Source organism: Dinoponera quadriceps, unplaced genomic scaffold (genome assembly GCF_001313825.1).
Source record: "Dinoponera quadriceps isolate SergipeBrazil2010 unplaced genomic scaffold, ASM131382v1 scaffold1578, whole genome shotgun sequence".
Classification (NCBI taxonomy): domain Eukaryota; kingdom Metazoa; phylum Arthropoda; class Insecta; order Hymenoptera; family Formicidae; genus Dinoponera; species Dinoponera quadriceps.
Genome location: NW_014555832.1, coordinates 265,907 through 290,108, shown reverse-complemented (window position 1 = coordinate 290,108; position 24,202 = coordinate 265,907). Strand labels below are relative to the sequence as shown.

At 41.4% G+C, this 24,202-nt stretch overlaps 6 protein-coding genes across 11 annotated transcripts; 4 read left to right on the top strand and 2 right to left on the bottom strand.

Annotated features, from left to right (window-relative positions):
- Window positions 1–1,129: 1,129 nt before the first annotated feature.
- LOC106745531 lies at window positions 1,130–3,869 on the bottom strand. Of its 4 annotated transcripts, none has more exons than XM_014621224.1 (4): window positions 3,782–3,869; window positions 2,252–2,541; window positions 2,017–2,114; window positions 1,130–1,917 (listed from the first exon to the last, which is right to left on the bottom strand). In XM_014621224.1, the coding sequence occupies exons 2-4, from the start codon at window positions 2,490–2,492 to the stop codon at window positions 1,393–1,395; spliced, it is 864 nt and encodes a 287-aa protein (XP_014476710.1). In that variant the 5' UTR covers window positions 2,493–2,541; window positions 3,782–3,869; the 3' UTR covers window positions 1,130–1,392. The 4 variants fall into 4 exon arrangements, with proteins under 4 accessions (XP_014476710.1, XP_014476706.1, XP_014476707.1 ...); XM_014621220.1 differs by having other exon boundaries at window positions 2,252–2,688; window positions 3,782–3,845; XM_014621221.1 differs by lacking the exon at window positions 3,782–3,869 and adding an exon at window positions 3,528–3,543 and having other exon boundaries at window positions 2,252–2,688.
- LOC106745529 (enoyl-CoA hydratase domain-containing protein 3, mitochondrial) lies at window positions 3,129–6,051 on the top strand. Of its 3 annotated transcripts, none has more exons than XM_014621218.1 (6): window positions 3,129–3,338; window positions 3,797–3,883; window positions 4,594–4,767; window positions 4,845–5,032; window positions 5,141–5,301; window positions 5,645–6,051. In XM_014621218.1, exons 2-6 carry the CDS (start codon window positions 3,797–3,799, stop codon window positions 5,872–5,874), a joined length of 840 nt encoding a protein of 279 aa, XP_014476704.1. In that variant the 5' UTR covers window positions 3,129–3,338; the 3' UTR covers window positions 5,875–6,051. The 3 variants fall into 3 exon arrangements, with proteins under 3 accessions (XP_014476704.1, XP_014476703.1, XP_014476705.1); XM_014621217.1 differs by having other exon boundaries at window positions 3,129–3,474; XM_014621219.1 differs by lacking the exon at window positions 3,129–3,338 and having other exon boundaries at window positions 4,566–4,767.
- Window positions 6,052–8,375: 2,324 nt separating this feature from the next.
- LOC106745534 lies at window positions 8,376–10,563 on the top strand. Its single transcript, XM_014621227.1, has 3 exons — window positions 8,376–8,672; window positions 9,662–9,811; window positions 10,091–10,563. The coding sequence occupies exons 1-3, from the start codon at window positions 8,501–8,503 to the stop codon at window positions 10,303–10,305; spliced, it is 537 nt and encodes a 178-aa protein (XP_014476713.1). The 5' UTR covers window positions 8,376–8,500; the 3' UTR covers window positions 10,306–10,563.
- A 443-nt stretch (window positions 10,564–11,006) lies between these two features.
- LOC106745532 (target of rapamycin complex 2 subunit MAPKAP1) lies at window positions 11,007–14,449 on the top strand. Its single transcript, XM_014621225.1, has 7 exons — window positions 11,007–11,287; window positions 11,511–11,654; window positions 11,820–12,094; window positions 12,622–12,791; window positions 12,878–13,171; window positions 13,708–13,949; window positions 14,150–14,449. The coding sequence occupies exons 1-7, from the start codon at window positions 11,215–11,217 to the stop codon at window positions 14,341–14,343; spliced, it is 1,392 nt and encodes a 463-aa protein (XP_014476711.1). The 5' UTR covers window positions 11,007–11,214; the 3' UTR covers window positions 14,344–14,449.
- A 100-nt stretch (window positions 14,450–14,549) lies between these two features.
- On the bottom strand, window positions 14,550–15,749 carry LOC106745533. The gene is made up of 2 exons (XM_014621226.1): window positions 15,356–15,749; window positions 14,550–15,217 (listed from the first exon to the last, which is right to left on the bottom strand). Exons 1-2 carry the CDS (start codon window positions 15,519–15,521, stop codon window positions 14,784–14,786), a joined length of 600 nt encoding a protein of 199 aa, XP_014476712.1. The 5' UTR covers window positions 15,522–15,749; the 3' UTR covers window positions 14,550–14,783.
- A 532-nt stretch (window positions 15,750–16,281) lies between these two features.
- LOC106745527 (dual specificity mitogen-activated protein kinase kinase 7-like) lies at window positions 16,282–23,981 on the top strand. The gene is made up of 8 exons (XM_014621215.1): window positions 16,282–16,613; window positions 17,338–17,828; window positions 18,043–18,222; window positions 18,304–18,438; window positions 18,588–18,829; window positions 20,497–21,174; window positions 21,543–21,848; window positions 22,224–23,981. The coding sequence occupies exons 1-8, from the start codon at window positions 16,442–16,444 to the stop codon at window positions 22,357–22,359; spliced, it is 2,340 nt and encodes a 779-aa protein (XP_014476701.1). The 5' UTR covers window positions 16,282–16,441; the 3' UTR covers window positions 22,360–23,981.
- Window positions 23,982–24,202: the final 221 nt, after the last annotated feature.

Genomic DNA, 24,202 nt, shown 5'->3' with positions numbered 1-24,202 from the left:
GAACCGTTTCTTTCCCCGCCGCGTAACAGAATAAACTCTCTTTTTTGGTCAAAAATGACATCTGCTTTGTCATTGGAACGTTTCCATCTATGACAAGTGTCTGCACTATATCGAGTACTTTTTTCCGATCTTAGACTAGCATTTAGTTGATAGATATTTATTTAACAACCCTCAGTCATTTTTCATCAAATAGATCAGATTCTTGAACCATACAGTAGAAATGTCGAAAATACATCACAAGGATTTTGAATATTTCTGCTGTGTGGAGAGAAACAGACGGAAGCAGAAAAATATGATCTAAGGCTGCCGGTAGAAAACAGAAGTAAATTCTAACACACAATACACATCGGTAGAGAGCAGCAAAGAAGCAAAGTAACGCGCGCGAGAGAGAAGTGTCAGCGAGCGTGCGACAGTGATTATCTACCACGTGCATCATCCTCGTTGCAGCCGTTCCGCGCCTTCAAACTCCGTTCTTACGAAACCGAGGTCAATAGCTTCTCCGTCCGAGGCAGTCCCCGGCAATAATTCTCCCCGCGACTGTAAGCCACCGGCGGTGTGTGATCGCGGCTGTTTACCCTATAATTAGAATAGACGGCAGTGGGGCTATGAAAAGGCGCGTCGGACGGAAGCAGCGAAGACGACGACGGGAAAAGACGCGGAATAGGCTGGATCTCTCGACGTGTTATTCGCGCCTGTCGTAAATATACACGCGACGATGCCACACGTTTCCGCGGACGCTTACTTACCCTCGGCTTCAGCCATGTTGGTCGTTAAGGGAAACACTGGTCGTTATGGGAACTGAGCTCTTTCGTGCGCGAGGTAGTGGTAGGGGCCACGACGCGCCTTTCTCAACCCTTTTCCCAAACCTTCTGCAAGGTTCGAGCGCGCAGGCCCGTTAAAGTATCAACGCTTGGACACGCGTCATTCTTATTGTTTTCATCTTTAAATATTTGCATTTAAAGGCCGTATATATTTAAAAGAACAGGAACGTCCAAAGTTAGGTATTTGTCTAGGTATTGGTACTTTTACAATAATTTTTCTCTGTGTCCAGTGTAGAAAATGACCGTACCTCGCCTGTACAATCGAGCGTACGTTAACGGAAAACCTGGACATAGAACATGGACGGGCCTGTGACACATTAGCTTATCATTTTATTTCAAACTAAGAGTCGAGCCTTATGAACTATATATATATACCATTACATGCATATATATAATCAAGGTAATACATCGTATGATTATATACACAAATAATCTCTCTTATACAAGCGCACATACATACATACATACATGATACTTTCATCATACACACAGCGAATCGACACTGGACTTGATTTGCATCAATATGGTTCGCACATTGCATCACGGCAGTGTAATTCACAATAGTCGGTCGTTACGACGGCTCGGACTTGTGGCACGACGCCGTGCTGGACGAGACCACGGGACACTTGAGGAAGTGATTGTAGATCATCGGATCGTCCGCCTCGAATTTCTCGTAGTTGCCCATATCCGCCTCGAAGAGGATATTGTTGATCGCGTGCTCGACGATCGCCTGCGTCCTCGTGCTGTACATACGCAGCTTGTTCGCCACGTGTTCGCCGTACGTAGAGAAACGATCCTGCATCAATTGTGCCCGCGCGTACGAATACATGTGCGCGTCCTGTAGCGCGTCGAACGACTGATCGACCCTACGACCGTCCTGCGACAGTTTTCTCTTCCTCGACCGTTTAGAACCTCGGGTCTCTTTCCCCAGCACATTGCAGTCGTCCGTCTCATCCACCGTCAAGTTGCTCTGGTCGTTGTCCAGTAACATCACGTGAGAGTCGTCAGGCGTCTCTATAATGGTGGTCGGCTCGTGAAAGTACTCATCTGATAGAGGCGACGAAGGACCAGATTCGTTCGTTAGGTCTGAATTGCCCTGAAAATAGAGGTGTCAGTTGGACGGGTTTATCAAAGAGTGAGTTTAGAAACTAATTAACATAACGTAATCCTTTAAGTATGTCATTGTGATATTTACTGCTTCGGCATGAATATGATTTCTGGGTTCGTCCTTGTCTAGTAGAAAATGCATCCTTTCAAATGCAAACCATTTGGAAATGTAGACGTCTCTTTTATCTGTAAGTTAAAGTATTTAATACATACGGAGTAATATACAGAGCAAATTACCTCTAACAAAATAAAAGTATTTTGAAATATAATAGCTCAAAAAATTATATTATCATATGTCTCGTTTAGTTTGTGCTTTTACATACTTGCTCCAGTTCCTATTGACTTCTTGCCTTTGCTCTTCTGAGCCCGAAAGGAACCAAGCAAACTGACCATCTTCTGTCGCACAACTTTCATATCGAGATTCATACTTTGAGCTATCGCCTCCCATGCATCCAATTTCTTCTTCTTGGAATAATAATAATAATGCTTGGGGTCCCATAACACCGGATGTCGTTCGTAAAGGTCTATCAATAATAGACACATGTCCATAGACCAGTCACACATCTCTGAATAATTTCAATCCAGCAGGATCACTCTCAGGCTTAGCTTCTGTCTGGCAATTTAACACATTGTATCAGTCATTACCTTTGACTTTTTTCTTGCATCAACCGTCTTATCTCAATGAAAAATCCACTTTACTGGAGCAAATTCAATCTATACTCATCATTTTCATAACTTTAGTTCTGCCTCATGAGCTGCACTGCAATACATTAAGTTTGAGCAACAATAATGGAAGAATATGCAACAACAGTGACACACAGAAGAGCTTTGACGCCTGCTTAAGCTGTTTACAGTCCTAGCACACCGCATGCATCAGTGCGCATGCGTGCGTGCGCGTAGTCTGAATGATAATATAAAGAGTCTAATACTTTTTATTGAGCTATATTGTTCTTTCTCTCATTGAGTTATATAAGCATATATATATATATATAATTACAATAAGTATAATGAGAAATATTGTATAATTAGTTTCCAGGAGAAGATAATTTTAAAGCATGTTAAGTATTTGTTAATTTCAATAATTCGGTATAAAATTTAGATACGTAATCAGGTGCCCCGAATTATTTTCACATGTATACGATACTGTAAGGCCTATGTGTGTGCCATCTAGCGGAGAACTCTCTCCCTCTCTCTCTCTCTTTTACTCTTATCAATTCGAGTGGAAAATTTGCTTTAAAGGTTTTATCGCTCAAGAAAATTTCATCCTATTGAGAAGCTATCCGATTCTTAATCATTCAAAATTTCGCGGGCTAACAGATAAGACGCCTACTATCATTTTGTGCGTACTATAGCGTGACTGCAACCTACGTCAACGATAACTGTTATTTGTTGCACTCCGATCCAAATCACGTCAGTATCAATCGGTACCAAGTTGAAATTGCGCGATAAACTCGAATTAATTGAAATCCAGAACAAAATATAGTATCATCGCGAAATGACAATTATCTCGAGGTTCGTGATAAAAAATGGCTCAGCTGTTTCTCAGGTATTTGATATTTTATATAATACGTTTGTAATTTTTGTGCAAGTTCCGTACACGATTACATAATTCCTGTACGACGATATAAAATTCTCAGCTGTGTTACGTATGTTGCACGTATTACAAAACTGTACTTTTGTTCAGAAAATCGTGTCTGCTCGTCGCTGATTGACTCGAGTAGTTGTGACGACATCATGAAAGGAACGCGGGAATATTTTAAATAGCGCGGAAACCGTGCAAGCTATAATTTTCTAACGATAAAACTTTATTTGATAAAATAACTTTAATCGATAATACTTTGTTGATTGAATACCGTTTAATATTGCAGATGGGAAGATATATCACGAAGGCGTTGTCAATCAGGGGGATGGCATCCGTCAATAAAAAATACGTAGAGACGACACAGAAAGATGGGGTGAGAGTGTTACGCGTCGATATATATATTCTTCCAAATATTAAAAGTTCAGGAACGATGTTATTTCTTTTAATTCTGTAAACACAATTTCAATTTTAGTCAATCTGCATCCTACCAATTGCTATGAGAAAATCTATTCAATTTTCTCTATCTTACAAATAAAAAAATTACAGATCTATTAATAATCATTATGAGTATTATTTAACTACAAAAATATCTATATCGATAATTATTTTAATTATTTAATTAATATTACATCAAGAAAAGAACAAACACAGAGCCAAACACAGTTGTTCGCGCGTGATAATCACTTATGTCAAGAACAAATAATAATTTTTAACAGTTGTTCCAAATGTTGGCTATTTGATCAACAAAACAAGAATATATGAAGAATTACTTATTTTAGTCCCTTAGAAAAACATTCGTAATATTTCGGCCTAATTTCGGGACACCCTGTATATGCGCATAAAGTACAAAGGTTTTGCTCCATGCTTTTCGGATCCTCTTCGGTGAATATAAACAAAAATGACCTTTTGTACATAAACTCATCACGCATATTTGGCCTTTCTTTTTATTTTACTGAGCCTTGTTAATATTATATCATATAAATTAATATTACAATTAATGTTACATATATGATAAAATTATATAGCACATAATTTGTACTAACTTACCTTTTCAATAGTCGGTGTTTTCATCTTATTCTTCAGGTCAGAACTATACAATTAAGTGACTCTGCCTCGCTCAACTCTCTATCATTGGAGATGTTGAAGGCCCTGATGAGCGAGATTAAGAAGGACGAGAACAACCAAGAGCTCCGGTCGATCGTACTGACGTCCGTGACGGGAAAGGTATTTTCCGCAGGACACAACCTGAAGGAATTGGTTCGTAAGCAAGACTAGCTAGTTCGGTTTCCCTATCTGTCGAAAGGGAAAAGAAATGATCAGCTCACGTTGTTCAGACGGCTACCAGTAACAAGTCGCACACGGAAGTGTTCGAGACCTGTTCGGAACTAATGCAAGCCATCAGTGAGAGTCCAGTGCCGGTGATCGCGGCGGTGGACGGCTTGGCGGCTGCGGCAGGCTGTCAGTTGGTCGCGGCGTGTGACATCGCGGTGTGCACGGACAGAAGTTTGTTCTCCACTCCGGGGTACTTTATATAATCCATTTATTATTGTTTACTAATTCTTGCGTTCACCTCGAGAGTTCACCTGAGCGTGAGAAGCGTAATATTCGTTTATAATAATACCTTCCTCAGGGCGAATCTCGGGATATTTTGCTCGACACCTGGTATACCGTTGGTGCGCAACGTGCCGAGGAAGAATGCGTCGTATATGCTCTTCACGGGGTTCCCCATTTCCGGCAGAGAAGCCTACGAATGCGGTCTCGTTAGCAAGGTCGTACCAACTGATAAGCTCGGTGAGTCACCCTGAAACGTTATTATACAAAGCATTAGAGGAGCGTCGCTAGAAGCAAGCCAAATAAGTATGAATTAACTGAACCTTTTTTTTTTCCTTTTATCATAAAGATTTTATATTATCATAACATATTTACCGTGAAGAGACTCCGAATTAAAGATACTAATTTCGATTAATATCAAATTCGTATGACGTTGATACATTACGCGCAATTTAGGAGTACTTGCTTTCTCAAAAAATTGGCAAGATTCAAAAATAGCTGTAACTATTATTAATAATAATAAACTGTAGTAAGCTGTAAATTTTCGGCAAATTTCTTATTACACTTGCGATTTTAACTTCAGACGAAGAAGTCCACCGAATTACAGATGCGATTAACAAGAAGAGCCGCTCGGTTATGCACATCGGCAAGATGTTTCTGCACGAGCAAATAAATCTCGACGTAACGACGGCGTATCGTCGAGGCACCGAAACAATGGTGGAAAATTTGAAAATGAGAGACGCGCAGGAAGGGATACGAAGTTTTCTGGAGAAGAGGAAGCCGAAGTGGTCGCACGACTACGAGAAAAATTGATTGTGCGATCATCTATGTTTATATTTCTTTCTCCATCTCACCAGATCGTGTGTTGTCGTATTCGATTCAATCTCTTTTTATACAATGTAAAATTAAATTTTGTACAATTTTTTGCACTTGATAAGAATTATGTCACTTCTGATCTTGGTAATAAACAACTTTGACTATTAAAATTAACTAAACAGATTAAAAAAACATAATAAACGAGATCAGCGAATAGAAAATGCAGTAGAAACTCCTATTCTTTTGAATGAATAAGCATTTCTATTTTAAGTCATCGATTACGTGCATGAAACGAATCCAGACATGATGATTAAGCAATACAAATGTGGACCAAAGTTCTTGGCAACAAAAGAAGTTGGTCTGCCATTGGAAAAGATAATTACTCACAAAAAGGTCGTTCTTATCTCACGGATGACGCCGAAACATCCGTGAGTTCGTAAAATGAGTTGATTGATATTGTTTTTAATCCAAATTGCGCGCGAACATGCGTCTTTAACATTGAATTTCAAATCGGTTGAACTTTTTCAAACCAAATCTGTCGGTTTGAAATATATTCGCGACAGCGGAGTCAAATTTGCAAATAATATTCTCGACCATTGTTACGTACGTGATTTCTCGATTACATGATCCGATGATTCAACCTTACATAATCAAATTGGACAAATAATATTGTACTATTATCGCCCGTCGTGAGAGAGACTTCAACCGTATAATTCATTAGAAATCATATCAGAAGCTTGGAGATAACCCCTGGCGGAAAAAAGAAATACATATGCGAGAAGTCTAAGAAAAGTCACACTACATATTTGTTAATAGACAAATGTATCAATTTGATTATATAATTGCTGAATCCAAGTGTATAGAGTATAAGAGTATAAGAGTATATAATTGCTGAATCCAATTCGTCTGAAATTTCTCACAATTCCAGCGACAGATCTCTTCAAAGCGTCATTTTGTGCTCTCTAAAATCTCTCATGAAGACGACTTTGTAAAGGAAAAAAAAAATGCAATTATCGATATACGAATCACCAATCGCGCACATGTCAAACCTCGAGATTCGCCGACATCTCCGAATTACCGGATTTCCCCTTGATCGCGGATTAATTGGCGAAATGTATCACGAAAATGTTTACCGAGCGGTTCGTTCAATTTTGAACTTTAAACGCGATAAATGGCGACCGTTTCGAAATACATTCGACCATCTTGCATGGTCTCCCTTACATATGCGCTGTTGATGCAACTGTCCTATTTACGATAACTGCCGCAGCGTGAATTGTCGAGTGTTACTATGAGGAGAGGAATATGATTTGATGAAGCTAAAACTACTGAGACCCGCTACCGGACATTGAACGTTCCCGGCTATTGATGACATCGCCACCGATTCCCGGTATTCTTATTTTGATAATTATGTTTATTGAGATAACGACTTTCTCCTTAGCGAGAAATCTCTGCTAGTGGTCTACAAGCCTTACAAATAATAACAATAAAAGCCACGAGAAACTACGTCGGCGTTTTACACATCCGCCAGATTGCGAGAGAATAACTCGGTAATTTATAAAATACTTGTAAAAAATATAATAATTTATTTAATTTTTTAATTATTTAATTTTGTGTTTATACGTGCAATAATCTTGAGAAGTATGCACGAATAATAAATTAATGTGCAGTTTCTCGAAACGCAGCATCTAACGACAACAAGATTTGACTTTTAATCAGAAAGTAAAGGAAAATTTATGTTTAATGAAAAAAATTAGATAACGACGTTCCCCCGAATAACAAGAATTATTTTCAAGCATTCATTATTATTCACTTCTTCTCTTAACAATATTGACTCGAGACAAAATACGACGTTGAAATAGCTATAAATAAAAGTGCGCTTTCATACAGATACTTGGAAGGAAGATAATAATATTATAGTCTGTATTTTTGTGGTATTAAAAATTCGTACGATCCAGAACTACTTCAAATTCATTTATTATTGTTTCAGCTGGTCACGACGAAATTTTTTCTGTTTTCCGTATCATTAGATATGTCTTTCGACAATTCTATTTATTCCTAAGCATCTCTTCCGTTTCCTTCGCAAATACCTCTATTGCTTATATGTCTCTCAAATAACATCTAAGAGATATTTGATAAATGAAAAATTAAATCGACAAATCGGAAGACAGCGCTTATAGATGTCTTTCTTCTTACAAATACGTGCAATACTCTATTGCGTATCGTCGAGCCAGACGAGTCTAGCTACGAGCCTGGGCTCGATACGCGAAGCTACGCAGAAGATGTCTTCTCGGGTCCAAAGATAATGAAGTTGATAAGGGTACGCCGCGGTGGTCGGGCAACGTCAGCGAGGATCTCGAAGGCCGCCAATAGGTCGCTCTTATTATGTCGTGCTGAAAACGCAGCAGATAATGGAAGCGTCTATCTCCGTCTCGCTGCATCATTCTCTTTCTTCCTCGTTTCGTTGACTTGATACGAGCTTATAAATGAGAGCAGCCATCGCGCCAGGCACCAGTATCACTCTGGCTTATTCGTGAAGATTTCGGAGACGGAGACGGATCGTACACACGTGAAATCGAGGAATTGATCTCTCGAGAGTTGACGACAAGGGCGAACCTATTGGTTGATGATTCTTACCGAGACCACTACCGTTGGCGGCTGCATGAGGCTTGAGACGATCCCGAAGAGAGAAACTCGACGAGCAAGGCGGGACAGAAGGAGCACGGCAAGCCTGGGAACGCGAACTGAATTCATCAGGAATTCACAGATAAAGGAGTTGCTCTTCGAAAATTGCATCGGTTAGTTTCAGGAGGAGATGTAGGAAACAGAGCCTGAAAAAGATGTTTAGTGTTATTCTCTCTCATGTATCGATAATGAAACGATACGATTCTTGAGTTCGTACGATTAGTTTCGAAACTTAGGGTCCCCTTGATGCGCTCCGAAGCTCTTGCAAGTGAATTTTTCTAGCTTTCGTGTACTAATCGTACGAACTCAAAAATCGGGCCCATTTTGGTTAATATCGAGCACGAGAAGTGTTTTACACGGCGATAATAACGGCGCTGTTAACGCACGTTTCCGTGGTTATCGAGTATCAACGAAGTTATCAATGCCGCGGAGAGTAAATGCAAAGATACAAGCGAGATGTATATTAATAGCTATCGAAGACTGTGGCTCATCGACGCGCTATGTATCAGTCGCGCACGAAAGTGTTGCGCTAATTTCGCTTCATAAATAACCAAGTTTAACACAGACTTATTACATACAGAACAAAGATATTAATCAAATAAGAGAAAGATTTTTTATCAATATTTTTATCACATATGTAGATTATGTTTGTGCAAATTAATTTCTTTCATTAGACGCAAAGTGTATTGCAATTATCGTGTGATACAAAAATATGCAAATAACATGAGATCATTCTGGGCATGTTCAGGATATCCTGTTTGGAGTCATTTTAGGTGTAGTTTTAAAGTTTCAGAGAAAATCGCTTTTCTCGCATTTCTTCGGTTTTTGTCCCAAAGGTACAAAAATTCGTTTAGAAAAATTCACATATGTTCGATTAAAAGGTGTCACATTAATTTTTCCCCGTAAAGAAGGTAAGAAATAAAAAAGACAGAAAAAAACATTTTTCCGAAACTTTATCATTTTTGGACGTCTTGAGTATGTGTTTATCATATATATAAGTTTATTTAAAAATGTTCATTCGCTTGTTGTAACAATGTGTGAAATAACGCAAATTATTATATTTATTTATCTGAGTATAAAAATATTTAAATCTTTTTTTCAGACTGTGGAAAAATGGCTGCTATTCCGCAAGGTGCTTTTGCAGCGTGCAAAGTTCACTATAACGAGGAACGAGCTATCTCAATGTCGGCCATGGAAGGAAAAGAAAAGGCCGGCAAAGAGAGTTTATTCAATTCGAGACCTCCTCTAGAAGGTAATTCTTGCCTAGTTAATACAAGGTATCTGACGCAAACCGTCATATTCCAGAGAGGTAGCATAGTTAGTTTCATACATCTTCTTGAGACGTGTGTAATATGAAACCACCAACTGTGCTACCTTTAGGATGGAAGATTTTTTTGTTTACACTGCAACTTAAACACTCAGACATCCTGTATATTCGAAGAAACGAACTACAGCAAATTGTAACAATAATTCATCGATGTGCCTTATTTCGTTAGTAAATTCACTCTGACGAGATTTGTTGGATGTATAGGTTGGGAGCTGACGCCGCTCAAGTATAACAGCAAGCTGATGAACAGTATCTGGGGTCTCTACAACCGTTACTCAGTGCATAACTTCAAGAAGAACACCGATGCCAAAGAGGGGGCTTGCGGCGGGGTGGCCGTGGCGATCTGGGGCGCCATTCTGGAGAACCACCCCCCGAATGCAGCTGCCGCTGCCGCAGTGCAGAAAGTCCCCGGATCATAAGGACCGGAAACGGTCTCTCAAGTTGCGGTCACCTGAGCTTCAACGCTCAAATGAAAAGATCGCATGACAATTTTGATAATTGATGATACGTGTATAATTATGAAAGATGAGCTTCTTTCTGACAAAATGTCGGATAACCGAATGTAACGTGAGCTCTCATTTTTGCTAAGTTCGCGCTGCGTAGTGATTAACGCCGACGCGCGACGCGTCGAGATGTATTATTGTAATGTATATTGCAAATAAAATAGAAAAATTGAACATCGCGTTGCATGACGTCAATTAAACGTCAATTTCTCGATCTGAAAATATTTTCCTTCAGGATATCCCTGATAGCAATTTCATATGTTTTATAAACATATGTAACGTTTCATCAAAAACGTTTTTTAAACGTACTACTTACAGGAAACGTGAAAATTAAAGAATGAAATGTTTTCAAATTAGAAAATTTACACTTTTCACGAGTTCACGCTAGAGAAGATTTATCCTCTTCTTATCCTCAGGAACTCGTAAATTTTCCCCTCTAGCGTAAACTCGTGGAGAGAATGAATTTTCTAATTTGGAAACATTTGGAATTTTCACGTTTTCGCCTTAGAGAGAAATTATATAATCGATATCGCGATCGATACCGAACGACAAAAATGGAATTGCGCGCGTCCGTTACCTCCATTACTGTCGATTGATAAACCGACAGCCGCAGCGCAGACAGATACCATCGACCGGCGAGCGTGGCGAGCTTCGCGACGTTCATTGAGAAGTGAAGCATGGTAGTAGCGCGTAAATCGATCCTCCGGCTTGTAAAAAGGACCGATGAGTCAGTTGTGAACGACACATTGTATCGTTTGTATCGTTATTACTTTAGTTGATCTTACCTGATATACCTGCTAGATCTTGGGCAATTAAAAGAAGAAAATGGCCCTGTACGACAATCAGCACTGGCTTCTGTCGCACGTCAGGGATAGCTTCCTCGCCACGGATGACACAGGTATGCTATAAATTAAATACAGATAAGCCTAGGTTAGAAACTAAGTGTCAAACGTTGCTCAGACTTTGACTGACTTAGTAAAGATCTCCTTCTCTCAGATAATATTGATATTGTGCAAGCTTACAAAGTTTATATTATACTTGACAAGAAGCTTAATATAAAATAATTAAATCACTGAGATAAATTGAATTAATCGCTACCTTGTGTTGCTCCTGACTCTAAGGTATGTGTGAGATGGTAATGCTAGGAGAAGACATTCCAAAGCAAATGCAGGAAAGTGGAATGTTGCAATGTTATCCTGGAAGGGAGGAGAGCGACGATGAGGATGGATTGGATGCACTGGCGGAGTCTTATGACATACAAATGGGTATGTACTTCTATTGTACTGTACAATGGTGCTCATCATACATCGTGAATCACAAGGGTCTGGTGTGATTTGCTCGAAATCACCCGTCTGAAATAATTTTGATATCACTAATCATTACTTTTAAGTTAAATTGTAAATCTCTCCTCACTTGTAACACTGTTCCAGACATGGAATTCAGTCACAGACAGAGATCCAACACTGCACAGAGGCTTGAAAAGATGGACATGGAAAGGAAGAAAGCTGCCAAAGTCAAGCACGTCAAGTGGGAACATAATCCTAATGTTGTAACACCTATGGATCAGTCAGAGTTATTTCAGAGGAAGGACTTTCGTAAGAACACGTCGCTGAAGAGAGGACACTCTCTTCTCTCGGAGCAGCTCGAGAAATGTCCGAACTTACCTCAGAATCCATTCAAGGAATATGCCAAATTCGACGGCAATGTATGTAACACCATTACAAGTTGGAGAAATTGTACAGCATGTATATGTAATTTTCACTTTTCAAGAATAGTAGTCTCTTTTATGACGAACAGGGTTGGAAAAGTTACTTTTGAAAACTCGTTACTCAAGAAATAACGAGTAAAATTCCCGTTATTTTTTTAACGAGTTTTGAAGATCTTTTTTTTTTAGAATTCGCATCTACTCGTTTCATGTACGTGTGCAAAGTTATAAAAGTAATGATTATATTCGTTACCTAAAAAAATGTAATTATGTTATTAATGAAACAATGTAACGTCGTTACCAAATTGTTACTGAAGAAAAGTAACTATAAAAAACTGTTTACAATAGCCGTAAAGTATGCAGTAAGATGTAAATATTAAATTAATTAAATTCTTACAATCCAAGAATAATCGATTGTAGTTGGTTAATCAGCTTATTGCTATTATAAACGGTCCTTAACAAAAGAAAAACAGCGTTACAACGCGTTACTCCCTAACCTTGGTAATGAATGCATTTGTAAATTGTAGGCACAAGTTGGTATACCCGTAAGGAAATACAGGATATTCATGTGCATGCTGCCGAAGGAGGAGAGAACGTATCCGCTGCAGGTGGTCGTCACGGCGACTGCACGCGTGCTAGACTTCATCGGGCTGATTTGCTACAAATATGCAAGTGAACATCCCGATCATAATTTGAAGTTTGTAACTAGCTCGACCTCGCGCAGCCACACACGCTCGGCCAGGTTTATTCACAGAAAAAGCTCGTTTCGCCGGTTATTTTCAGAGAGGACATCTCGCGCTACGGCCTCTACATTACTGAAGACGATGGCGAGGTAGACTGGGCTTTTCCATGCTTAGACCTGCGCGAGACCATCTCAAAGTTCGAGTTCACGACGTTGGGTTTGATTGAGATGAAGCCGAGCGACCTGGCGAGGCATAACGCCGTCAGTTGCGTGGAGAAGAAGGACGAGGAGGACCTGGAAGGTAAAGACAAGGAGCAGGAGGAGGTCGCAAACGATTTGGCGAAGATGGAGGGTCATACCACAGCGATGGAAGCACCATTGTATCAATCATATAGGTAGCTCCTCAATAATTGGTCATAGTTTTGCAAGAATTCAGCCTACATTGAGTACGTTTCGAAAAAAATGAAGATAAAAATTTGACACATGACTTAAGAAATATAAATAGCACTGAGATTTTTTTACAATCGTTCGAGAAGCATTTTTCTCTCCTTAAGAGTATTCATTGACAAGCTTAATCCTATAAAATATGGGTGAAAAAGAAGAAACTGGCTAAAAAAAATAGCACAACTAGTAGANAAAAAAAAAACTTTTTTTTTTTTTTTTTTTTTTTTTTTTTTTTTTTAATTAATTTTAGGCGCCCGTAAGGTTTGGATCTTTTTGTTTTATGTAGAAAGACATATAGACTACTCATTGGTAAAAAAAAAATTTTTTTAATCATAATTTTGTGGGTTGGATCCTTCTTGTTTCTTGAATAACTATGGTCAGTTGAATGTAGTAGAACGGAGATTTCTTGAAGACATTTCAAGTACGTTTGTCGAGGTGACAATTGAGATAACGTGTGCTCCAATCGTGTAAACATCTCTGATCGCAGGGTATACATAATTAACAAGATGAGAGCAAAAACTGAGATTCACCTGGGTATATCAGGCGAAAAGATCGAGATAGACCCGGTGATAACAGGTAAAGGCGCAGCCAGGTTTTGGAACCGGCAACGTGCAGTTAGTTATCATATAGACAACATCGCTTGGTGCGAAGTGACAGAGACTAAGGGATCGAAAACCATGTTCACGCTAGTTTACACTCCGCAGTCGAACGCTCCGGATAATTTTCTGGGTGAGGAACTCCCTTCACAACAATGTACTCTGCAATACATTAGAAATTTACATTTTTTCGTTTTAAGTATTTCTAACGGAAGATTGTTCGTTACTAGTTCTGAATTTTTTGTATGAATCTTGTGCCTTAATAATTTTAATAATATACTTTATTAATAATATAATTTTTAATAATATACCATTTATACAATGATGCTGTAGGCCAAAGTCATGCGCTTCACCAATCAGCGTCATTCAAAAATCATGATTTCGAGGCAGACTCTGTGACGGCCGAGGAGATCGTAAGAAAAATCAATCATATCTTGGAATTGCACAGTAGCGCGTCCAGAAAGGAGTATCTTGCTCAGAAGGAGAGGAAGGCCGCCAGGAGAAAGAGTTTTCATCTACACAGATGACAGCTCTACTGGCTGTTCCGTGCAATCTTAGATTTCTTGAGGCATTGAGCATTATACAACAGCAGATGATTGTAAGGGAAGGAAATATCTTTGTATGATCAAATACTGATATCCTGATTTTTGTTAACGACTTGAAAATGACAAGGTACATGTATAGATAATTGCTATCTGTATCTCGTGACTGCTAAAGTTATTGTTGTACTGTATAACATTGGTAAATTATTTTGTATTTATTATATATCATCTCTAATGGAGTCATGGATGAACACAATCATCACACCAATAAGTATTATACAATCAATCTTAGTGTGTAGTGTCGTATTTAATTAATTTAAATGTTATTTATATTTGTACTATGAAAAGCTCCCATTACTGATAAAATTGTAACTCAAATAATAGTAATAATAATGAGTAATACTTAAAATATATTAGATCTACCTTCAATTCTGTTTTGACATTTCTATAAGTTTCTTGGTAGCTCTTGAGATATTACTTTCCATTTTCTCCATAAACCTTTTATCCAATTTACATACTAATTGGCTGAGCATGGATATCCTTAATGCCAAATCTGGCAGTTTCCGACTATTATTGCAGATATATTCATAATTGGGACGTGCTTTGACAAAAGCTCTTTCTGAATCTGTTAATATATTCATGTCAAGAAGTTGTCTTTGCTTCTCCACAATTGCTTTCTGCTTGGTTAAGTTCTTCCGTTGAATCCTGCGATTCCTATACTCCTGCAGCCAGTCCTTTCGCTCCTGTTTCAGTTTTTCTATATATTTTTCCAGATTAAAAGTTTCAGCATCAGCTTGTGCATCTTCTTTATTCTTGCCTGATACAAATCCAATCCCACTGTTTAGTATTTCATGGCCACCTGAAAGAAGATACTTGTGTACTCGTATTCCTAAATAATTCACACATTTTTTATGTGAGTTGATACATTATGAATCAAATTATTTATAGAAACGTATGGTGATTAAGAAATGTAAAACACATAATTTTGCGAACTAACTTTCCTGTCGGTCAAACAATACACTTTGCCTACGGAATACCGACGATCTACGTTTGACGATCTTCTCAGATTTGCGTTCCTCATCGAGACACGATAATTGGGATGTGTTATTCATAGCCATTCTTATCGCGGTGATTTCGACGCATTTCTCGTTGCTGTCGACCATCGTACAATATGGCGGCCAAATTTTCAAATAACTTCAAACGAACTCCTGCATGGAGCACGTGATATGGTCCGACCAATGGGTGAAACTCCAGCTGATTTGAGCTGATTAGATCAAATGTGCTATTAGCGCTGTAAACGCAAATCTACCAACACTTCGTGAAATCATAGCGCAAAAGCGTTGAAAGTACGTCTAACCAACCCTTGAGTCATACTACTTGAGAAATAGAAAGTGACGGCTGACTCCATCGTTTAGTCATATTGGTTATTTCTCGTTGAGTATAGTGGCGACTCGTAGCGGAGATTCTGGAATAACGGGTTTACGCGTAAACCCGTTATTTCTGTAATTTAGTTCCAGAATCTCCTCTACGAGAAACTAAGGTCGTGATATGACTAAGCGATAGAGTAAGACATATTTCTATTTCTCAAATAGTATGACTCAAGGGTTGGCCAGCCGTACTATCCATTATAATAAAAAACATAGACGAGGGAGATCGTTTAAGAAGCATTTTAAAGCTTGAACTCTTTAGCTTTTAACCACATTAGTTATATTAATGTTGTCATGAATTTTCGTCAAGATATTTTGAGTTAAACGAAAAATGATTTGATTCGAAAATGTGATAGGCGTTTTAAGAAGAAACTTTGTATGTATTTGTTAACAAATGTCGCATGAACAGCACTAACGTAGCTTAAGTTCCGATCCGCAATAGATGTTTGAAGAAATTGATCAACTACAAATATATATTATATTGGCAGGCCTGGGAACGCGTGCGGACCGGCGGCGCAGCGCTCGCTGCCAAAAAGGGGCAGAGTAGAGTAATGCGAAAATTGTCAAATACCTGGTGCGCGGCGGTGGTGATACCCCGGTGAGCTTGCGTTAGCGTGGTGCGACGAGCAGCTTACAGCTGTGCAAAGAGCTGCGCGATGTCGAGCACCCTGGAGAACAAGATTCTGAATCTGCAGGAACGTCTGCGGGCGGAAAACGAGTCGCGAGACAGAGACAGGCAGGGCGGCGAGGTTGGTCCGACCGCGGGTCTGCAGTCGTCGTCGTCGACGGGCCCTGCGTCTAGTCCTGCACTCCGCAGGCCCCGACAACGTAAGCATCACGCGCGAAACATTCCACCGACACCGCTGGATCGCTCTCCTCGCTGATCGATATATCCTGGCGACAGTTGCGTCGTCGCGCACGATCGACGACATTCGCTCGTGTCTTTTAGGTTATGTTGATCAACTCCACCGTTGATTTCGTCCTTCTCCACGAATTGACGTTGGCCCCCCAGGATATCCAATCTCGGGATGTTCTTGCCGGGCGATAAAATGAGATTTCTTTGCCCGTTTGCTTATCAGTTATCTCTCTCGGCTGTTTGTTTATCTGCCTCGGATGTATTTGTCTTTTGGCTCGTTTCTGCCAGATTGCGAGAAATACTCGTGGTTGCAAACGATTTTGTTACTATTGCGGTTGATATATTGAGCTAGGTGCTTACACTGAGGTAAATATTAATGTTGGGCCAAGAAAATAGATACAAGCAGTTTTTCATTATGTTAAGTTTACTGCAAATACTACAATCGCATCTTTTTGCCACATATGTATGTATACAGATTTGTGACAGCAAAATAAGAGATAAATATCTTTGGATAATCTTCCTTCTATATAATATTATTTCAAGATATTAAGATAATCTGTTAACGCAGTTTAGATGATTATTATTTTTCTAATTCTTACAATTTTCTCTGCTCAACTATAATTGTTAGGGAATAAATAGCTGGAGAAAGGAGAGCTGTTGCTGAATAAAATATGAAAATACTACCTTTCTTCACAGTCGGAGACATGGGTACTCCAACGCGAGCCAGAAGACAGCTGGATCTGCCGGTATCGCAGATGGTACCGCCAAAGAAACACGACGTCGAGTTCGAGTCGAAACTTCAAGAAATCATGAAGATGAATGGTATGCTGAATATCAATGGCCAAAGGTATCAGACAGAGATGAAGGACTTGGAGCATTTAGGCGAGCTCGGCAATGGTACGTGCGGCCATGTCGTCAAGATGAGGCACAAACCTAGCGGCGTGGTGATCGCTGTGAAGCAGATGAGACGTTCCGGCAATGCGGAGGAGAACAAGAGGATAATCATGGACCTCGACGTTGTGCTCAAGTCACACGATTGCCCTTATATTGTACAGTGTCTTGGCTGCTTCATTACGGAATCCGACGTATGGATATGCATGGAACTGATGGCGACGTGCTTGGACAAGTTGCTGAAGCGCAGCAGACAGGCGATACCAGAGGATTTTTTAGGCAAAGTCACAGTAGCGGTAAGTTCCTTCTACTTTCACGAGGGAATTCATCTTGAGTTCTGCTTTCTTCCCAAAATTATACAGTAGTTGAAATAATAATTAAAATAAAAGTATAGATAATTAAAAGTTATTAAAATATTTTTTCTCATGCATTTCTATTGCAAGATATTTTGTATGATGTATTACCATAATTTTGAGCAAGATTTTACAGTACGACTCATTTCTTCTTTAGACAGTAAAGGCGTTGTCGTACCTGAAAGAGAAGCATGGTGTCATCCATAGGGACGTGAAGCCTAGCAACATATTGCTGGATGAGTCGGGCGGAGTAAAGCTTTGCGATTTCGGCATATCTGGCAGATTAGTCGACAGCAAAGCGAAAACGAGAAGCGCGGGCTGCGCGGCGTATATGGCTGTGAGTAAACATTTCGCGATGTAGAAAACGTTGATAATTTTCGGAAAAATTGCAATGAGCGATCTGATGCTTCTGTGGTAGCCTGAGAGGATAGATCCACCTGATCCAACCAAGCCGGATTACGACATAAGGGCGGATGTGTGGAGTCTGGGCATTACTCTGGTGGAACTAGCTACGGGAATATTTCCTTACCGAGACTGCAAGACTGACTTCGAGGTGAGTTTTCGGCGGTTTTTCATCTTTTAGAGGAATGGTGTAATAGATATTCATTTTTAACGTGGAAAAGACTCACTTTTCTCACTGCTTTTGACTCCCATGTTTGCGATCTTCGTCATTTCCCTGTGTCGTTCTTCTATTCGTTGCAGGTGCTGAGCAGGGTAGTGCAAGACGATCCACCGTCTCTGCCGCAGGACGCACTCTTCTCCAAGGAGTTTAGGAACTTCGTCACCTGCTGCCTTACGAAGAACTACAAGCATCGGCCAAAGTACCACAAGCTCATGGAACACCCGTTCATCCGCAAGTACGACATGCCGTTGGACGGCGAGACCGCCTCGCCGAATTCCGGCTATCAGTGGTTCGGCAGAGTTATGCGGCAATTAGAACCAAGGTGGGCCCCCTCCCCCTCTAACGGCCGTTCTGCCGTTTCCCGGTTTCCTAGAAATAATATATAACAGGATTAAGCGTAACAATAGAAAAATGGCATAATATATATATATATATATGGTATATATATATATATATATATATATGGTATACCATCATCACTGAGACAAACGTGACAGCGAGATCGGAATTTTAAAACACGGCATGAAATTCCCGACTAATATAGATACTGTGATTTGGTTTGGTTGTCTCTTTCTCTATTTTTTTCTTTTTTATTTTTCAACAATAACCAGGTAATTCGTAAGTTTTAACACATTTCCACATAGTGTCAAGTGGGTAGGTATCATAGCGGCTCCGAAATTGAGCGATGCGTTTTGCGAAATTTCGTTTGATCACATTGAACATTAGCACCTTTATACACGAGGTGTCCTGGAATTGTCACGTGGATTCGTTCGGGCTCTTCGATCAGTGAAGTCGTGTCAAACGATACGTCTGTTCTTTTTAACTGGACTGGCTGCAGTTCGAGAAATTTGCGTATACACATTGAAGCGTATATGCGAAATTCTCACGTTTCAGTGTGTGTACATTTTTTGAACTAGTGCAGCCAATTTAGCTAAAAAGAACAGACCAATGGACTCTCGCGACCGCGCAAGGAGACGCGATACTCCCGGGACACTCCGGTGTACACTTATCTCTGATACCACTTTGTCAAAAACCGACATGTTACAGACGTCTTCTTATTATTTCGATTAAAAGTTTGCGTGCGTGTTGAATTGTGTTGCAGCGTTGAGCTTGAGGGAGGCAGCGCGGCGTAGCATCCTCCCTTCTCCCGTTCCTGTCCTGTTCCCTCTGCTCCCTCCCGGACGAACCGCCCGAATAATCCCGAAAGAAACTTTAAACGAAAAAAAAAGAAAACGAAAAAAAGGAAAAAAAAACACGAGAAAAAAAAACAGAAAAAAGACTATTCCCTTTCTCGGAGTATCCAAAAATCTGCCCGATTTTCATTTCGAGTTGTTTGGTTTGTGCACGCGCCTGTTACACATCCCACCCTTCAACCCCCACTCACGGTAAGCATTGTTTTTTTATTTATTTCAATATTTCTTGATTATTTCTCTCTCTCTTTCTCTCTCTCTCTCTCTCTCTTTTTTCTCTCTTCGCCAACTTGCGAAGTTAGCGTAGCGGCCGACTCGTACACTGCGATGCACGCATTGTTTTCTCCTGCGCACACGCCGTTTTTCTCTATTCTTCACCTTTGTTCGTTTTTTTTTTTATTGATCCCGCGTTCTACGAATTTCAGGCACCACAAATTGAGGCGAGATCGCGGCAGCGGGGTGAACTTGGTCGCGACCAAGAGGGATCGTACGGATCGTACGAGCGTAGAATCTTGATCTCGCTTCAACTTACGGTACTTGACGATGGCGATCTCGCCGATCTCTCAGCGCAGTCTGGAGAACGTAACCTGTCTCACGAGAACTTCCTCTGTCCTCTGCGATTGCACGCGCACAGTAATAACTAACGCTCCGCTCTAACTTCCATTAATACTTAAGCTAAGGTTTTTTCCAGAGTCACCGCCGGCTATCACGGGGGTGGCAATGCGAGAAAGTGCCGAATCGCGGTTGGGGAGAGAAAAAGACGTTGATTCGGAGAGATCTCATCCGCGGGGGCGTTCAGTTTCAGGTTACCGGGAGGGCAGCAGCGAGTCTCGGGCCATGTGTCCCTGAAACAGACGGCGGCGCACTTCCGGGCGCAGTCCGACATACCGGCCTTCCTCAGGAGCAACAACGCGACGGCCAAAGAGCCGAACTTCTTGCCGTCGTTCCACCAGCGTTCCAACAGCGAGAACGGCGCCGCCAGCTACGTGTCCTACAGCCCGTACGCGTTGCGCCGCAAGGACCGGCCGTTCTCGCCGCCGACCTCCAAGGACGCGGACTCGGAGGGACAGCCGCCTCGGCCGTTCTCACCTTACCGACAGCTGGAGCAGTCCGGTAACCGTTGCTCGACGAATGGCCGGCAGGAGAGGCCGTTCTCCCCGTACAGGCAGCAGGACGCGAACCTGGTGGACGGCAACGGCCGGTCCTACTCTCCCTATCGCAGCAGCCGCTACGAGGAGCGCGATTCGAGCAAGGATCGATGGCAGAACGTGTCGAGATCGCTCAGCCCCTTCGCCAGGGACTATTCTCCCTGGCGGCGGGAGAACGTCGATCCGCCCGGCGTGATCCCGCCGTCCTGCGACAGCGGCCGTTACTCACCGTTTCTGCAGCAACGACTGGCGCAACCGCCGCCGCCGCCCGCACCTCAGACCCATCCTCCGCAGGACATCTACGGCAGCCCGATGATCAGCCGCAAGAGGTATGTAAGCGGAACGAAATCAGTTCCGATTAATAAAATTGCTTGTTCTGTTTAACTTTTTTAATGACGTCTCGCTGAAAGAAGATGAAGTTAGCGAAATAATTGCGGATAAAAATATCCTCCAAAGAGATGGATGGGACCGGTCGGCTAATTCCAATCGGAAGACTTTATTTGATATGCAAGTTCGGTGTGACAAACATTCGGCAGCGTTCGCGATACATTAAAGAAAGGCCGACTCTCTCTTTCGGTACACGCGACTTAATTCTTCTCCTCCAGCGAATGAGCAATAAATAAAAATATTCGGATTTTGTTCCGCTAACTCACGACAGACGTTCATTATATCCTAATCGTCCTTTCTCGGAATGTAGGTTTCCTTCGGAGCCACCACCGCAGGGATCCCACGGGTCCACTAGTCCGCAATTGCTAATCTCCCGCTTTGCGCATCAGCTTAAGCAGGAGTCTCCGCCTTCGTCGGCGGTTGCGATGCCGCCACAACAGCAGAGTGCTGGCTCCAAGGAATCCGCGAAGAAGCGCTTCGCGTCTTACGTGCGCCTCAGGCTCGGCAGTGAACGCGCTCCTTCGCCGGAGCCACCGCCGAGACTGAGTCGTGGCGAGTCACCGCTCGCCCTTAGGAGGAATTTAGTAGAACAGGCGTCTCCTTCCTGTCCGCGAAGGTACGTCTGTATGCGACTCGTTTCATTTATTTAGAAATGTCTCATTTTTCAGAACAAAATCTCGAGAAATCATGTTCAGAATAATTAGCTTCTTTCAAGACAAAACAAAAGATTCAAAGAAAACAGAAAGTAATGATTCCGCCGACGCAAATGTTCATGAAGTGTGATCTTAAGTTTTTTTTTTTATATCAACTTTGTCGGAAAAATAGACAATGACTGTCGTGAGAACACCTGTGTTTTCTTTAAGGGGGAAATCGTTTGCCGAAGGCTGTTTTTGAGCTTTTTCAGCATTTTTTCCAAAGAAAACGCACTTTTCCCACCGTTTCTGACAAGTAAATCGCTGTATCATCCTCTCGTTTCGTTGTCCTTTTCAAGGTACGTCTCGCCTTCTCCACCTCAGCCGCCACCCAGGAGACTGTCGGAGAGCAATTCCGTGCCCGGTAGCCCGCAGCACGTGCGAGCCCGTCTGCGCTACACTCCGGAACCTCAGAGGAGACCTCCGCCGCCATAACCCACCGCTACCGTTAAGCCTTATTCCTTGTTATTGGTGCCATACGCGACACGGTATGTCCGTGGTGCAATCGCGTGCACTACGTAGTAGCGAGGTGCGTCGTACTCGGCGACGACGGTTGCGCACAGAGCGAGTATACGGTACACACGCACACACGTATACGGTGTTCTCGAGGACAACGCTGTAAACCAAAAACAAAAAAAAGAGAAATAAAATATGGAGAAGCATGTTCTTTAATACTCGAGCCGCCGCGTTCGCGGCGGTTTGTACGCGTCGAAGGCTGTACGAGAGGTCGATTTAGCGTGCGAAACGGCTGAAATTGTCTTTTTCTAGATGAAAATCGCAAAAAAGAAGAAAAAAAGAAGGTAAAACTCACTTCGAAAGAGAGAGAGAGAGGGGGGGGGGGAGGTCTGATGCAGCTCTCTCACGTCGGTGAATATATCGGGTCGACAAATATTTTTCTGGATTTCTTATCGATGTGTCTCTAGAGTAGGAAGAAGCAAAAGGGGATGAGAAGAAACGACGCTTCTCGAAGTTTTTAAACGCGCTTCACACGCTAAACTCGCTTTCTGCACGGTCGTAGCCTTTTAGCGAGGCCTGCGTTTCGCACATGCGAGGAACGTTCGCGCTGCGACGAAACCGCGAACGGTCCTCGCGACGTTTGCACACGGCTTTCTAAGTCGCCGTCGCGAATCGAACTACCTTCGTCAATGGATCCTCCTCTCGACGTGTATTTATAATAGGACGCAAAAGGGAAACACGATGCTCAACTTTTTTATATCGCTTGCGTGTAAAGGAGTGCAGAATGACGACGACGACGACGATGACTGACGGTGACGATGACGACGGAGGAGCAACAAAGATGCACCGCGATGTTTTTTCTAAAAACAAAAAGAGAGAAAAAATATATTAACACATGTATACACACACACAAACACTGGGGAGATACGGCGCCGTGGCGAAAACGCGTAAACCGTTCCTATCGTTCTTCGTTTACGCTTCTTTCTCTCGAGCTTGAGAATTTTGTCACGCTAAGGAGAAAGAGATAGAGAGAAGAGGAGAGAGAGAGAGAGAGAGAGAGAGAGAGAGAGAGTGAGCGAGCGAGGGGACATTGCAACGAAACTCACTCTCTTCTCTCGGACGGCCTTGCGGTATCTCTGCGACTCGAATTACAGCGATTCTCAGCGACTTTTCCACGTTTTATTATTAATATTATTATTACGACTATTATATGTTATTTATATATATGAAGTAATACCAAACGCGCGAGCGAGCCGTACGTTCAGAAACCCGGCGTTGAGATCGAACGCGAAATTCGAGAGGGATACGTTATCGTCCACACTCGACTTCTCCGTAACGAGATAAAGTAAAACGGAGGCACAATAATGTTGCAGTGGCACGCCTTACTCGTAGAATTTTACTACAAATTCACGAATGTATATTACTACTCAGTCGGCAGAGCGTGCGAGAGGCGTCACACGGTTAGGATGTTGTAATTAATTATTTTTAATTAACATTTAATCCCAAACTACGTTCAAGTCTACACTCGTAATCACCTTTGTCGCTTATTTGACAAAAGGATCTGTTGCAATGTAAATAAACTTATATTTATACGAGTCACATTTTTTTCTCTCTACATTTTATTCTCTTTTCTTACACCCTTCCTCCTTGTCTCTTCCTCGTAGAATTTTTCACCAATTTTTGCTCTCTTTGCCTCTTTTATTTACTCAATCGAGTGGAATATATTCTCGTTTGAGACGGTGAAAGGAATATTGCAAGTCACTCGAAGCTAGTCGTGCTGCCTGTTTATTGCCCATCGGTATAATTAATATAATTACATACA